General features: G+C 35.7%; 1 protein-coding gene across 1 annotated transcript in view; it reads right to left on the minus strand.

Annotated features, from left to right (window-relative positions):
* Positions 1 to 717: 717 nt before the first annotated feature.
* The window catches only part of DHFR (dihydrofolate reductase), a 556,200-nt gene continuing 544,563 nt past the window's right edge, over positions 718 to 12,354 (minus strand). Inside the window, exon 4 of the mRNA XM_044064234.1 lies at positions 718 to 1,475. Coding sequence (XP_043920169.1) covers positions 1,391 to 1,475 — 85 coding nt within the window. The 3' untranslated portion in view covers positions 718 to 1,390. The remainder of the gene's footprint in view (positions 1,476 to 12,354) is intronic.

Here is a 12,354-nt window from a genome sequence, read left to right on the forward strand (position 1 = left end):
GTTTGTGATGTAAAATGCTTGCAACTAGGATTGTGTCAGTGTGGTTCATTTTTATTTATATAAATGCATGATTGCTTATGTCATAAGTGATGCTTTTTTAATAAAGATGTTTCCTGTTTAAAAAAAAAACTTCAGGAATTGAATAATTTATGTAATATTGCTTAGGTTATACACTATATTGCAATATATGTGATGCATGTTTGCTAATGTTAATTTAATACAGTCTGATTACTTTTGTATAAATGTAAATTTGCACAGTGATGATTCACTAAAGGTGCTTAAAAAATATATTTCAAAAGACTTCATGTGTCGACTGGACAGATCATGAGTACATCTGAATCTGCTACAATAGTTCCCCAGAATTCTGCATGTCATATTATAAAGAAGGCAGATTTGCTACAACAATATTTACAGAAAGTCATAAAAATGAAGAAAAAAAAAAAAGAAGTTATGGTGCCAGAAGCAAAACACATCATCAAGCAACACAATTTGAAATGGAAATGTTTTTTTTCACAGATGATAATAAATATGTATTGCAAAAGCTTCCAGTTAGCACAGAAACGATAACACTTGTTATCAAAGACACAAATAACTGTTCCCCATGTAAGCCACCTTCATACTGTAAGGTTCTTTAAGTAGGTCAACTTGGCTTAGTTACTGTGATTAACTTCTTCATATTCGACCATCAGCATTAACATTAAAAAAACAACTACTGGATACTGATAAAATATTTATTCATCCAGCCTAATGTGCACATGTACAAAATTTGTATCCCAGCAACAAGGACAGCAAAAGAGGGGAACACATTTTTAGAGGAAGGTGTGTATTGTAATGTTGGTTCTACAAAACTTATAGTAGAAAGGCACTCCACATATGCAACAATAGTATGAGGATTAAAACGGGGGCAATCCTGGCCTGATTTTTAGATAAAATTCAGTCTACTGTGAAAAAACTGGCAAGTATGAGTAACCCACAGCACTCATGATCAGGGAAGTCTCTAAACCCAACTAACATGGAGGTATTCCTTGTTACCTCTAATGACGTTACAAGGATTAAAAACTCAAAAAAAATTGAGGGTAGTATAGGGACACTGTTGGCTAACACTGATGATAACAAATATCTACACTAGCGTAGTGTAAATGTATCAAAATCCTTTGAGGGCCAGTGCAATGGTAAAGGCTGGAATGAAGAAATACATCTGAGAGAGAGACTCAAGTATGAAGATTAAGATGTAAATATCTAAATCAATGATTGTAGCTTTCAAGTATTACAACCTGATATGTAAAACAGCACCAGTGAAATGTTAAGCAGTGAGTCAGGAAAAGAGCCCCTTTCTGAGTTAAGGTATTTACAGTTCAGTTACAATTAGTATCTACTGTAAAACAGAGGCTTATTCTGCAGATATTTTTTCATAAACTTCATATTTGTAGGAGATGCCATTTTCTTCTTGAATATCAGCAGATATTCCAGGGTATCTAAAATAACAATGAAAAATCAGTTACTTTTATATTTACAGTAAAGTTAAAGAATACCTTGTGGCAACTTACATTCAAAACGTTAAGTCAAAAGCTGCATGAGAAGAATCTCGCTATGACTACTGTGTACACAAATACACAAAAAAAGAAAAATGCATATCACATATGTTGAAGCCTTTGAGTAATTTTTCAGCTTTAAGTAGAACTGCAACACTGCATTGTGTAGTATGTCTTTTTCTTTCTACGAGTGTTGCATACTGCACTGTAAGAAGTATAAAGTATTATTAAGATGCGAGCACATATGCATCCAGCCATAAAATCCAACGGAGGACCCTCTACTAAATGGTCATATTTATTGACAAATGGATGATCCTCTACTGAATGGTCATTCTGATACAGGTTTGCACTGCTGTGTACAACCACTCAAGTTGTGTGGGCATTGCAGGCACATGACTACATTTTCGAACAGATTTATATTACTTAGGCAAAAGCAAATTATGGAGGGACTGGGAATGTAGCAAAATGGGCTGTATACCAATATGCATAATTATGTGATGTGTTCAAGATGCTATGCATCACAAAACAGGCATACCATACCCACATAGAACAAGTTAACTTGATGAATAAAAATATGTACTGTTACTGCAACACAACTTCATGAAAACCTTTCAAGAGAACACAAAATGTATACAGTGGTTTTGGGCTCATTAGGGCTGGGTCCACTGTAGTGCACCATTCACTGATAATCTTTTAAACCCAGTTTGGTGGCTCTGTGGTACAGAGGGCTGTAGTCCTGATTATAACCCACACAACCTTGGCTCAATTAGCTATGCTGCAGGACCTTGGAATGGAGGAAAGGTAGTGAGTATCTGATGCCAGTGACCATGTTGGTGTGGAGCAACTCGGTTCTTTATAGCATTGACCTGAAGTGGAGACTGAGGAAGAATGAAAGAGTGTGAAGAACTAGGATGCAAGCACACTGATCTGCCAAGGGGTGCCATCAGTGCTTCAGCAAGGAAGACACATGGAGTCTACCTCAGCAGAGAGCATATCAAGTTACTCCATCTAAGAAAAAAAGCCTTGATGGTTGCCCTTTACCTGTGAAGCAGAGGGAAAAAATTGTCCAAACAGCATCAGAATTCACTGTTTGGCAAGTATGGGAGGGAGATTTAAAAAAAAAAAAAAAAAAAGTGAAAAAGAAAATGAAGCCAGTTAGGTTTCTGTTCATAAATTTTACAACATGCAAATGTTAACATAAGTATATTTGTTAAGACAAAACAGAGGAAAGTCATTTTACAATACATTCTTCCAAAATATCAGATACTACTGACTATGGAAATGTGACCTAAAACTATGATTGTTGTACAGGTACAATCACCACAAAACAAGGTATTCACATATAGGGTGTTACTGGAGAAATCACAACTCCAGATGAAGCAGATGCTAGGTAGATGCTAGTCACTCAGCTTGATCTTTTAACAGTGAAATACCCCTTTGAGTGAGAAGGTGCGCCACACACACAATTTCAAGCCACAGCAGTTAGTGGCAGCCTGACTAAAAACAACATACTTTGTCCTTTTAAGTCTATTTGTCCCACATGACAGTAATTTTCAGACATATTTCTGTAGGCTTTTAAAGTAAAATAACAACAGATAAGAGTTCAAAGTCTGGAGAGTTATTTATTAAATGTGGCATGCAATCTTCTAGGCAATGACTCCACTAAAGCTGGAAATACTCAGGTTATACAGCATTTTGGATCAGGTACACTGAGCACACAACAGAAAAATTCAGCAAAAGTAATCAAGACACAAAAAGTATCACTGAACTATTCTGTTGCAGGAGATTTCAGACAAGAAAACACAATTAGAGCAGCATCTTTAATGGTAAAGAAGAACATGCATCTTCAATCTTATTTTTTCAGAAAAACAAAATGTAATTGTTTGAAAATTGTGTTAATGATGTAAAATTTAACTCTCGCACTTGCAGCCAGTGTACACTTACATGAAAGCCATAATGCAGTGACAACTGCTCTGCAGTAATCTGACATACCTGTCAGCAGCTGAATTCTAGGAAGACCTTTAACCTTACTGAATAAACACTCATTTATCTTACTAAAACCAACTTTACATATGAATACCACACATGAATGTGCAGACAATTGCAGCAAACACTAAAATGGCACACAAGACTAAACTTGAATATATAGGGCCTGATTCCGAAAGACTTGATCTCAGTGTAAATAACTTACGCCGGTATAAGCTTGCTTTATAGTTAGACCTTACACTGGAGTAAATCACTTATACCAAGAGTAAGTCTTTTGGAATCTGGCCCACAGTTTGTACATACCATACAGTCTTTTTTTTAAAAAAAGAAGCATCTTCATTATATAAGAAACATCTTCATTAAATTATCACATATGACATAGGGAATCATATATTTATATAAATAAAAAAACATGTTGACATAATTTTAGTGGGGAACATTATACATCACAAACCATGTTGTGTCTTTCGGCTTTTCCCGTTTAGGGGTCGCCACAGCGGAACTCCGGTCCGCTAATAATTGGCAGTAGATTTTTTTATATGCCGAGTTGCCAGCCCTGAAGCACAACCTTCAACGAAGGTATGCCCATTCGCGCATGTCTCCACACAGAAGACGCTTTAACTGAGAATCGAACAGGACAACGTCTTACTGTGAGGCGACAACGCTACCGCAGCACCACCACTGCAGTTACATACATCACAAACCATGCTGACATAATTTTAGTTGCAAACATGATCCATCACTTACAATCTATCCAGTCATTGTTAGTCAAACATTACATCTCTCATTCAAATCCTACATTCCCTTAAAACTCATTCTTCCTCTCCATGTATTGTTCCCACAGTTCGCATTTTTTTCTGTGTAACTTGTTCCTACCCTTTTCTAGAGATCCCAATTCCAGTTGTTTTATCTCTGTTACTATAGTCACTACTTCTAGTACAGTTGGTTTAGACTTTGATTTCCATTTTATAGTAATTGCTTTTTTGGCAGCCACCATAATTAGACTCAGCAAGGCTTTACTATGTCTGGGCAATTCCATTTCTGTGTCCATCCATCGTCAACCCCTTTTCCAATTTTTGCACATGAGGTCAGAGTGCATCATAGCTCAAAAAATAATTTCGTATTTAAACCAATTTGATACCTCAGTCTCTCTGAAAGAATAGTCTGCAGGGAAACTTTAGTCTGCCAACTCATTACACTCCCAGAAAATATGTTCTCAATTACCTCTTTCTTCCCCATCACACCTCCAACATTTGCTGTCCACCTAAGAAAAAATTATTTGAGCCTACTTTGGGTATAATATCTATATGAACACTTCCAAGCAAAGATCCTAACTTTTCTTGACTTTTTGCATATCTGGCAGACATACATATATCTGCCCTTTGCGAATTGCTTATCCAATCACTCTTCACAATCTTTTCTAACTTCTAATTGATTCTTATACTGATCATGCACTACTTTATATGCTTTACTAATTATTCCTTTTTTAACAGTAGCTTCTGTTCTAGATTCTACTAAAAACTCTACCAGTGCTGGTCTTTTGCTTAGGATCCCCTATTTCTTTCAATTTGCCTATACTCTGATATCAGTCCTTGATAGGGAAGGCAGTCTCCAGCCTAGGGTTGCCAAATTTTCATGGCAAAAATTCTGGACGTGTATGTGAAAGCAAAACACATGCAGTATAGAAGTGTGCATTAACCTCCTCTCAAGGGGATTGTCATACAATATCACCAAACATATTCTTGTGTCCTTCAATGTTAGTGACAGTGTCCCTTAAGTCTGGACTATACAGAAAAATTGGAAAGTTGGCAACCCTACTCCAGTCTACAGTCCAGATATATTTTTGGCCTCTTCCCATTCTATTACCTTTCCCTTTCTAATTTCCTCCCAATACCTTGGTTCTTTCGCCAGTTTTCTCCAATAAATTTCAGCCCCTCTTGCCTATTGTCTGTATCCCTAATTGCATGTCATCCCTATCGGCAGAATCTCCTTTCTCCATCCCATGCTGGCTTAGTACATAGAATACTTTCTGCTACTTTATAAAAATAATATTCTGTATGGCTATTGTTATTCTCCTTAATAAGAATTAGTTATTGTTCTCCTCAAGGATCTGCATCCAAAATCCCAGTCTCTCCTTGTTTCTTGAGCTTATCCCCGTTTCATCCTTAACCCTTACTACTTTGAATTATAGGTTTCTGCTTGAGCTATGTATAGCAGCTTTAACTGTATAGCTTTGAAATACCCTTCAAATCAGGTAATTACAAACCACCTTGCTCTATTGGAAGAATCAGTTTATCCCACTTAACTCTTGCTGTGTTCCCCTCCCAGATAAAATCCTTCAGCTCTTTATTAATTACCATCTACAACTTCTCCTCTGGTTGATAAAAATATGCCTGACCTGTGTATAAAACCAAAGGGGCTAAAACCATTTTAACTGTTTGTATCTTGCTATTTATATCCATGCAGCAGAGCTTCCAATTTCTCAGTTTTTGTATTATCTTTTGTTTAGTCACATATCCTTAGCTGCCACACCTGAATAGCTTTAATACATACTCCCAAGTACTTCATTTTATCACGTCCCCATAAATACAGATATTGCTGAACCAATTGCCTTTGTTTTAGCTTCATTAATTTTGTATCTCAAAAAGATATGAAACTGCCTCAAAATGTTCCACAACACTGAAATGTCCTTTTCTGGTTTCATCAGGTATAAAATAATATCTGCAAACAGAGCCAGCTTTTCCTGACTTCCATACCAATTACATCTTTGAATTTCTGAGTCCTTTATTTTCTTTGCCAGTGGTTCTAAATATAACGCAAATTAAGTGGAGAGAGGACACTCTTGCCTGGTTCCTCTACTCAAACAGAAATTATCTGAGAGGAACCCACCCACTTTAATTTATGCCTGTGATCCCGCATATATCTTCCTAATCAACCTTATACTTTTATAATTTTATCAGGGAATGCAAATGATTCCATTGCCATGCTCATAAACTGCAAAAAAAAACACAAAACAGGAGCTGGGATGCTGCAAGTTTATTCTTCCGGTACCTCGGCTAAAAAGAAGCCTTCAAAGGAATAATCACTATCAATTTGCTGCATCTTTTATACTCAATACATGAAAAACAATAAATCAATCAAACAATGAATGCATCAAAGGGTTTAGAGACCATACACTGGTAAAAAACACACAAGTGAAGAACACAATCTAACCCAACCTACACATAAAGCATATAAATTCAGTATTTAAATGCATACATTTTTTAAAATGTTAATAAATGGTAAGATTCATTTCCAAATTTAAACCCCTAGGTTTAAGAGTACCAAATTTTAATATAAACCTACTCTCCAAATTTAATAACCTTTGTAAAAAAATTGCCAGCATTATAAAAGTCAGGTTGGGCTAATGCACAAAAAAAGTAAAGAATCCATAGTGACATTGTGAATAGTATTAAAGTGTTCAGATATCGGACTGTCCATCCTAAAATGTTGAACATCCCCCATATGTTCCAAGATACATATTTTTAACTGACATTTAGTTTGGCCTATATAGTACTTGGGTGGGACACAACCACAACCCACAATATACACAACCCCACAAGATTTACAATCAAATTTATTAGTGGCAAGATATTTCACAACATTAATGCTACTACCTGATAAATATTTCGCTTTAGGGCAAACCTTACACTTACCACACTTGAACATGCCATTTACCATACTAATGCTGTTCAACCTACTCAGGTCCCTAACTTTAAACTTGGGATTCAATATTTCCTTCAAATTAGCATATCTCCCATACGAGAAAGAAACATGATTACAAAAAAGATGGCCTATGTCATCATTTTCACAAACTATGGGCCAGAGGAAATCCACAAGATTTTTTAGAATTTTCGAAAAAGGGGAATATTTAGTGACAAAAAACATATTGTCTTTACTATTAGTCAATCCCCCATCATACTTTCTACTTGTATCGGGAAATTTGACTACATTAATCCCCATCTTATCATGATTAAATAATCTATCAACACTTTTATTAATAAGATTTTCGGAATAACCTCTAGCTCTAAGTCTATTCTTAACATCCTTAAATTCAAACTCCAAAAGACCAATTTCAGAGGTATGTTCAAAAATGCGTTTGAACTCACCAAAAGGAAGTGCCTCTATCAAATGTGTGGGGTGTGCACTGCTAGCATGTAAAAAATTGTTGGTAGCAGTGTCCTTCTTAAAAGCTCTAAATTGAACTTTATTATGATGGTCCACATACAACAAAATATCTAAAAACTGAATAGTATGAGTATTAACTACATAGGTGAATTCCAAGCCAAATTTGTTTCGATGGAGACTACCAATAAACTCATCAAATTCTAGTACATTACCAGAACAAACAAATATCAAATCATCAATATACCTATGATATAATACTAAGTTTTTCTGAAAAAATTCCAAGGTATACAAAAAATTAGTCTCAAAGAATGACAGACAAAATGGCATAAGCTTCATTAATTTTGCATCTCAAAAAGATATGAAACTGCCTCAAAATGTTCCACAACACTGAAATGTCCTTTTCTGGTTTTATCAGGTATAAAATAATATCTGCAAACAGAGCCAGCTTTTCCTGACTTCCATACCAATTACATCTTTGAATTTCTGAGTCCTTTATTTTCTATGCCAGTGGTTCTAAATATAATGCAAATTAAGTGGAGAGAGGACACTCTTGCCTGGTTCCTCTACTCAAACAGAAATTATCTGAGAGGAACCCACCCACTTTAATTTATGCCTGTGATCCCGCATATATCTTCCTAATCAACCTTACACTTTTATAATTTTATCAGGGAATGCAAATGATTCCATTGCCATGCTCATAAACTCCAAGCTTACTCCATCAAATGCTTTCTCTGTTATCAAGAACCACCAACAGTAGTGGTATTTTCTTACATTCTGCTTCCCTCTGGATCAATGTTCTGTTAATGTTGTCAATTGTTTGCCTCCCCGCCATAAAACCACAATGATCCATATCTATCAATTCTGGCATCACCTTTGCCATTCTTTTAGCCACTATAGACAAACACTTTATAATTATGCTTCAGGATTGAAAAGGGCTTGTATGAAGCTGGATCTGATGGGTCTTTGCCCTCTTTAGGTATTTACAGCCACCACCACTTTCTTCCAGGATGTTGGCACGCCTCCTCTTAAAATACTGTTAAACCTTACAGATCTTTATCAGTTTTTTTTACTCCTAGTTTCCAAACCTCCACAGGAATATTATCTATTCCTCGGGACTTTCCTGTGGATTTGGTTATATATCACCATTTTTATCATCTCCTCCTATCCTGTCAGTAATTGAGCCTCATCCACCTCTAACCTTGGCATATTTAATTCTTCCATAAACATTTCCATTTGTATCTTTTCTTGATTTCCATATTTATCTGCTTTATACAGACTTTCATAAAATTTCCAAAATATTTCTAGTACCTCTACAGGATCTCTTGTTGTTTCTTGTTATAGTCCATCTAAGCTTGGTAACAAACCCTTCCTACTTTCTGTTGCCCGAGTCATTGGTTTAAAGTTTTTGTGCTCTGGAGCGATCATCAAAAACAGTTGCTTAACAGCAATCTTTCTAAGCTTATGCATATTATCGAGGTAATCCCTTATTTTCTGTTTATCATTCTGCAATTGCTCCTTTTCTTGTTCTGTGAGATTCCCCCTATTCTGCAATACTTTAACATTTGTCAGTCCTTCTAAATAATTCTTAACCATATCTCATTTTCTTTTATTTCGACCCAATTTTTAAATTCCACTTAAATTTTATCCCACTCCCTAGCTATATTTTCGAAACAAATTTCTATATTCTCCAATGACCCTTGAATAATTTCCAATATTCATGTCTTAAATGGCTCTCTTTTGAACAGATCGGTGGGAAAGCACCAATGGCTCATTTTTATTTCATTACCCTGCTTTATTATTGGCACATAATCTGAAATAGTTATTGGATGTGTATCAGGACTTTCAATTAAATGCACATGTTCCTGTGAAATGTGTAGAGTCTAGCCTAGCCAAGTTTTTGCATCTTGAGGAATAATATATAAATTCATTCTGAGCTCCTACTATTGAATTCACATCTTCCATGCCAAATATTTTCATAAATTTCTTCAAAAAATCTATCTTCCTCTGTTATAATTTTCCCTTCCGGGCCACCCCCCAGACACATCTTCACAGCTGCAAATGAAATTCCAGTCCCCAACTATTAGTAGTATTCCCTGCTGAAAGGTGATTATTTCTCCCAGAATATTCTTAAGCTCCATTATAACAGTTTTAGGTGGAATATAAATACATACTAATGCAATTCTTCTTGCCAGTAACCCCTTAGTACTATAATCTACCATTATCTTTTTTATCTTCTTCTATCACTACTGGAGCTCCTCTTGCAATTAATGTAAGTACTCCTATTTTCCTTTGTCCCAAGTATTCTGCTGAATAACCATCCTGAAAACCTCAAATTCACATGTTCAGTTCTTTCCAAATCTATTTGCATTCTACATGTTTTAATCTAGTCCACTACTCTTTTTGGTATGCATCTGTGAGAGCATTTACATTTAAAGGTAATACAGAAACTGCCATTAAGTTAAAAAGTTATTCCCACATTTTGCGTGTAACAGCTTTTTTGTTAAGTATCTAGTTCCAGCTTTTGTTTTACATGCATACCCTGCTTGGCAGGTTGATCTTTTATACAGTTGTTTCTTGTCATGTCCATTTGACCTTTTTGTTTTATTGAAAGCCCTCAAAAAACCCCACCTCCAATATACCCCTAAAACCTATTAACTTAATACTAACACACAAAACTATATACATCTTCTAATATTGAAGTTCTACCCTCCTAACTGGAACAATTGTCCCAAACTGACAACCACACTCAGACTTGGGTTAACCTAAAAGGAAGGTTCTCCATGCTAAGAAAAATGGTACAGCCTGTGCTTCTAAGTACTGTATGTTTTTTGTCTTATCTTTATTGCTCTCCCAGATTGGGAAAATGCTGAATGCTTTCAAAAAACATCTCCCAGCCACTGAAAGAAAGAAGTATTCTATTTTTATTGCTCTTTATCAGACTGTCTTCATGGAGACATGAGAACCAGATACAGAGTTGTTTCTACAAGCATTTATTTGTCAGTGGAAAGCTTTATTATTTCAATGTTCTTTTTTTTTATTTGCTTTCTCTTAAAACTTGTTATTAGTTCAAGCCAAGGGCCTTTAAACTGTCATTCCCCTATGCAAGAATAAGAAAAAGCACATTAGTTTTTCTTTGGAATAGGTTACCTATTCATGTGAAACACAGCACCTATATGACACTGTTCAAAAAGGACCTGGAAGAGTGGATGGGGCACTGTAAATTCTTACTGGGAAAAGTGCCCACAACCGTCCTGTACATGGGCAGTGATTACTAAATACAATATTTGGCATTAACTAACATTTTTATGGTATTATAGTGGGATGAAACGGCTAGGGTTAAAATGACATCTGGCTTGATAGCCTAGTAATCTCCTATGATTCTTGTATCATGCTCTTTTGAACAGACTTTTTTTCTTTTTTTACATTACAGTGCCTACATTTCTTAAAGCTGAACAAGGAGAAAGAGAAGAAGGGGGGCAGGAGCACCTGCTTACTTTAGTGTCCCCATTACATGTGAAAATAACAGAGAAAACTTTACTTTATAGCATGCAGATTATATCATGCATTATGAAAATACTACTGTTAAGAACAACATTTCATTTTACTTGCAGGAAACTCTTCCGCCTCTTCCACTCTCCTAAGTGTTCTTCCCAATATTAATGACATGAAGTAGTGCATATGCTTTAGAGTCCCTTACAAGTGTAACAAAGTCAAAACAGTCCAATATTTCCAGGTTTTCTTGTTCTGTCATGTTTCACAAATATAAATGATGCATTGTAATCCCACATTTGTCAATTTCTGAGTTGCTTTGTTCCTGTTTATCTCCATTTCCCAAATCCAGTCTCTGCTTCTTTTCCAATGTACTCTCAGTTCTTCTAGTCAACTCTTGTGCTTTTCTGTCTATCTCAAACATTTTCCGCTGAAACAATGGAAAGTGTTTCACTAGCACAATCTCTCTGTGGTCTTTATTAACAGAAGCAAAATCTCCTCCTGTTTCACAGCTCACTTTTTGTTGGAATGATTTTGTCCCTCCGGGAAACGATATTCTGAAGATGGATGGGTACAGCAGTCTGAATCTTACTCCTGATGCCCAACATTCCCCGATTAGTAGAATAAAATTTACTCCTATTCTGCCTGGTGTACAGTGAGTAATCATTTTCCAGAAACACTCTACTGCCTACCACTTTTAGTACTTTGTCCTTCCGCCACAATTTTGTCAGAATCAATTTGTTCTACTGGTAGGATTGAATCTTTACTACTAAAAGTCTAGGTTGCTTTCTGAAGGCCCAGATTTGGACCATGAACATGATGTGCCGTTTCAATTAACAACCCCTGCTGTGGAGTACCAGTCCAAGTGCCTATTTGTGCTTTCATAAAATTAATACAGTTTGTTCCTTCCAGTTTCTCTGGTACAGCAGAAAATCTTGTTTTTTTCTCTTGTGGTCTGTCCTCTAATTCTGTTATTTTTCTAAACATCTCTTCTTGAGCAGTCTCCTATTCAGCCAGACTTTTCTTCATTTTGACCTCTGATTTTTACAATTTTATCACCTCATTTGAATATCTGCTTAAAGCTTCTTACATTTTTTCCAGCCTTTTATTTGACTTGATATACTCCATCAGTGTTTTGTTTATTTTAATCCGCTGAAAGCACATTTTACTTATTTTTTTT

The sequence above is a fragment of the Protopterus annectens genome, chromosome 2.part2, assembly GCF_019279795.1.
Source record: "Protopterus annectens isolate FY-2018-M chromosome 2.part2, PAN1.0, whole genome shotgun sequence".
NCBI classification, from domain to species: Eukaryota; Metazoa; Chordata; order Ceratodontiformes; family Protopteridae; genus Protopterus; species Protopterus annectens.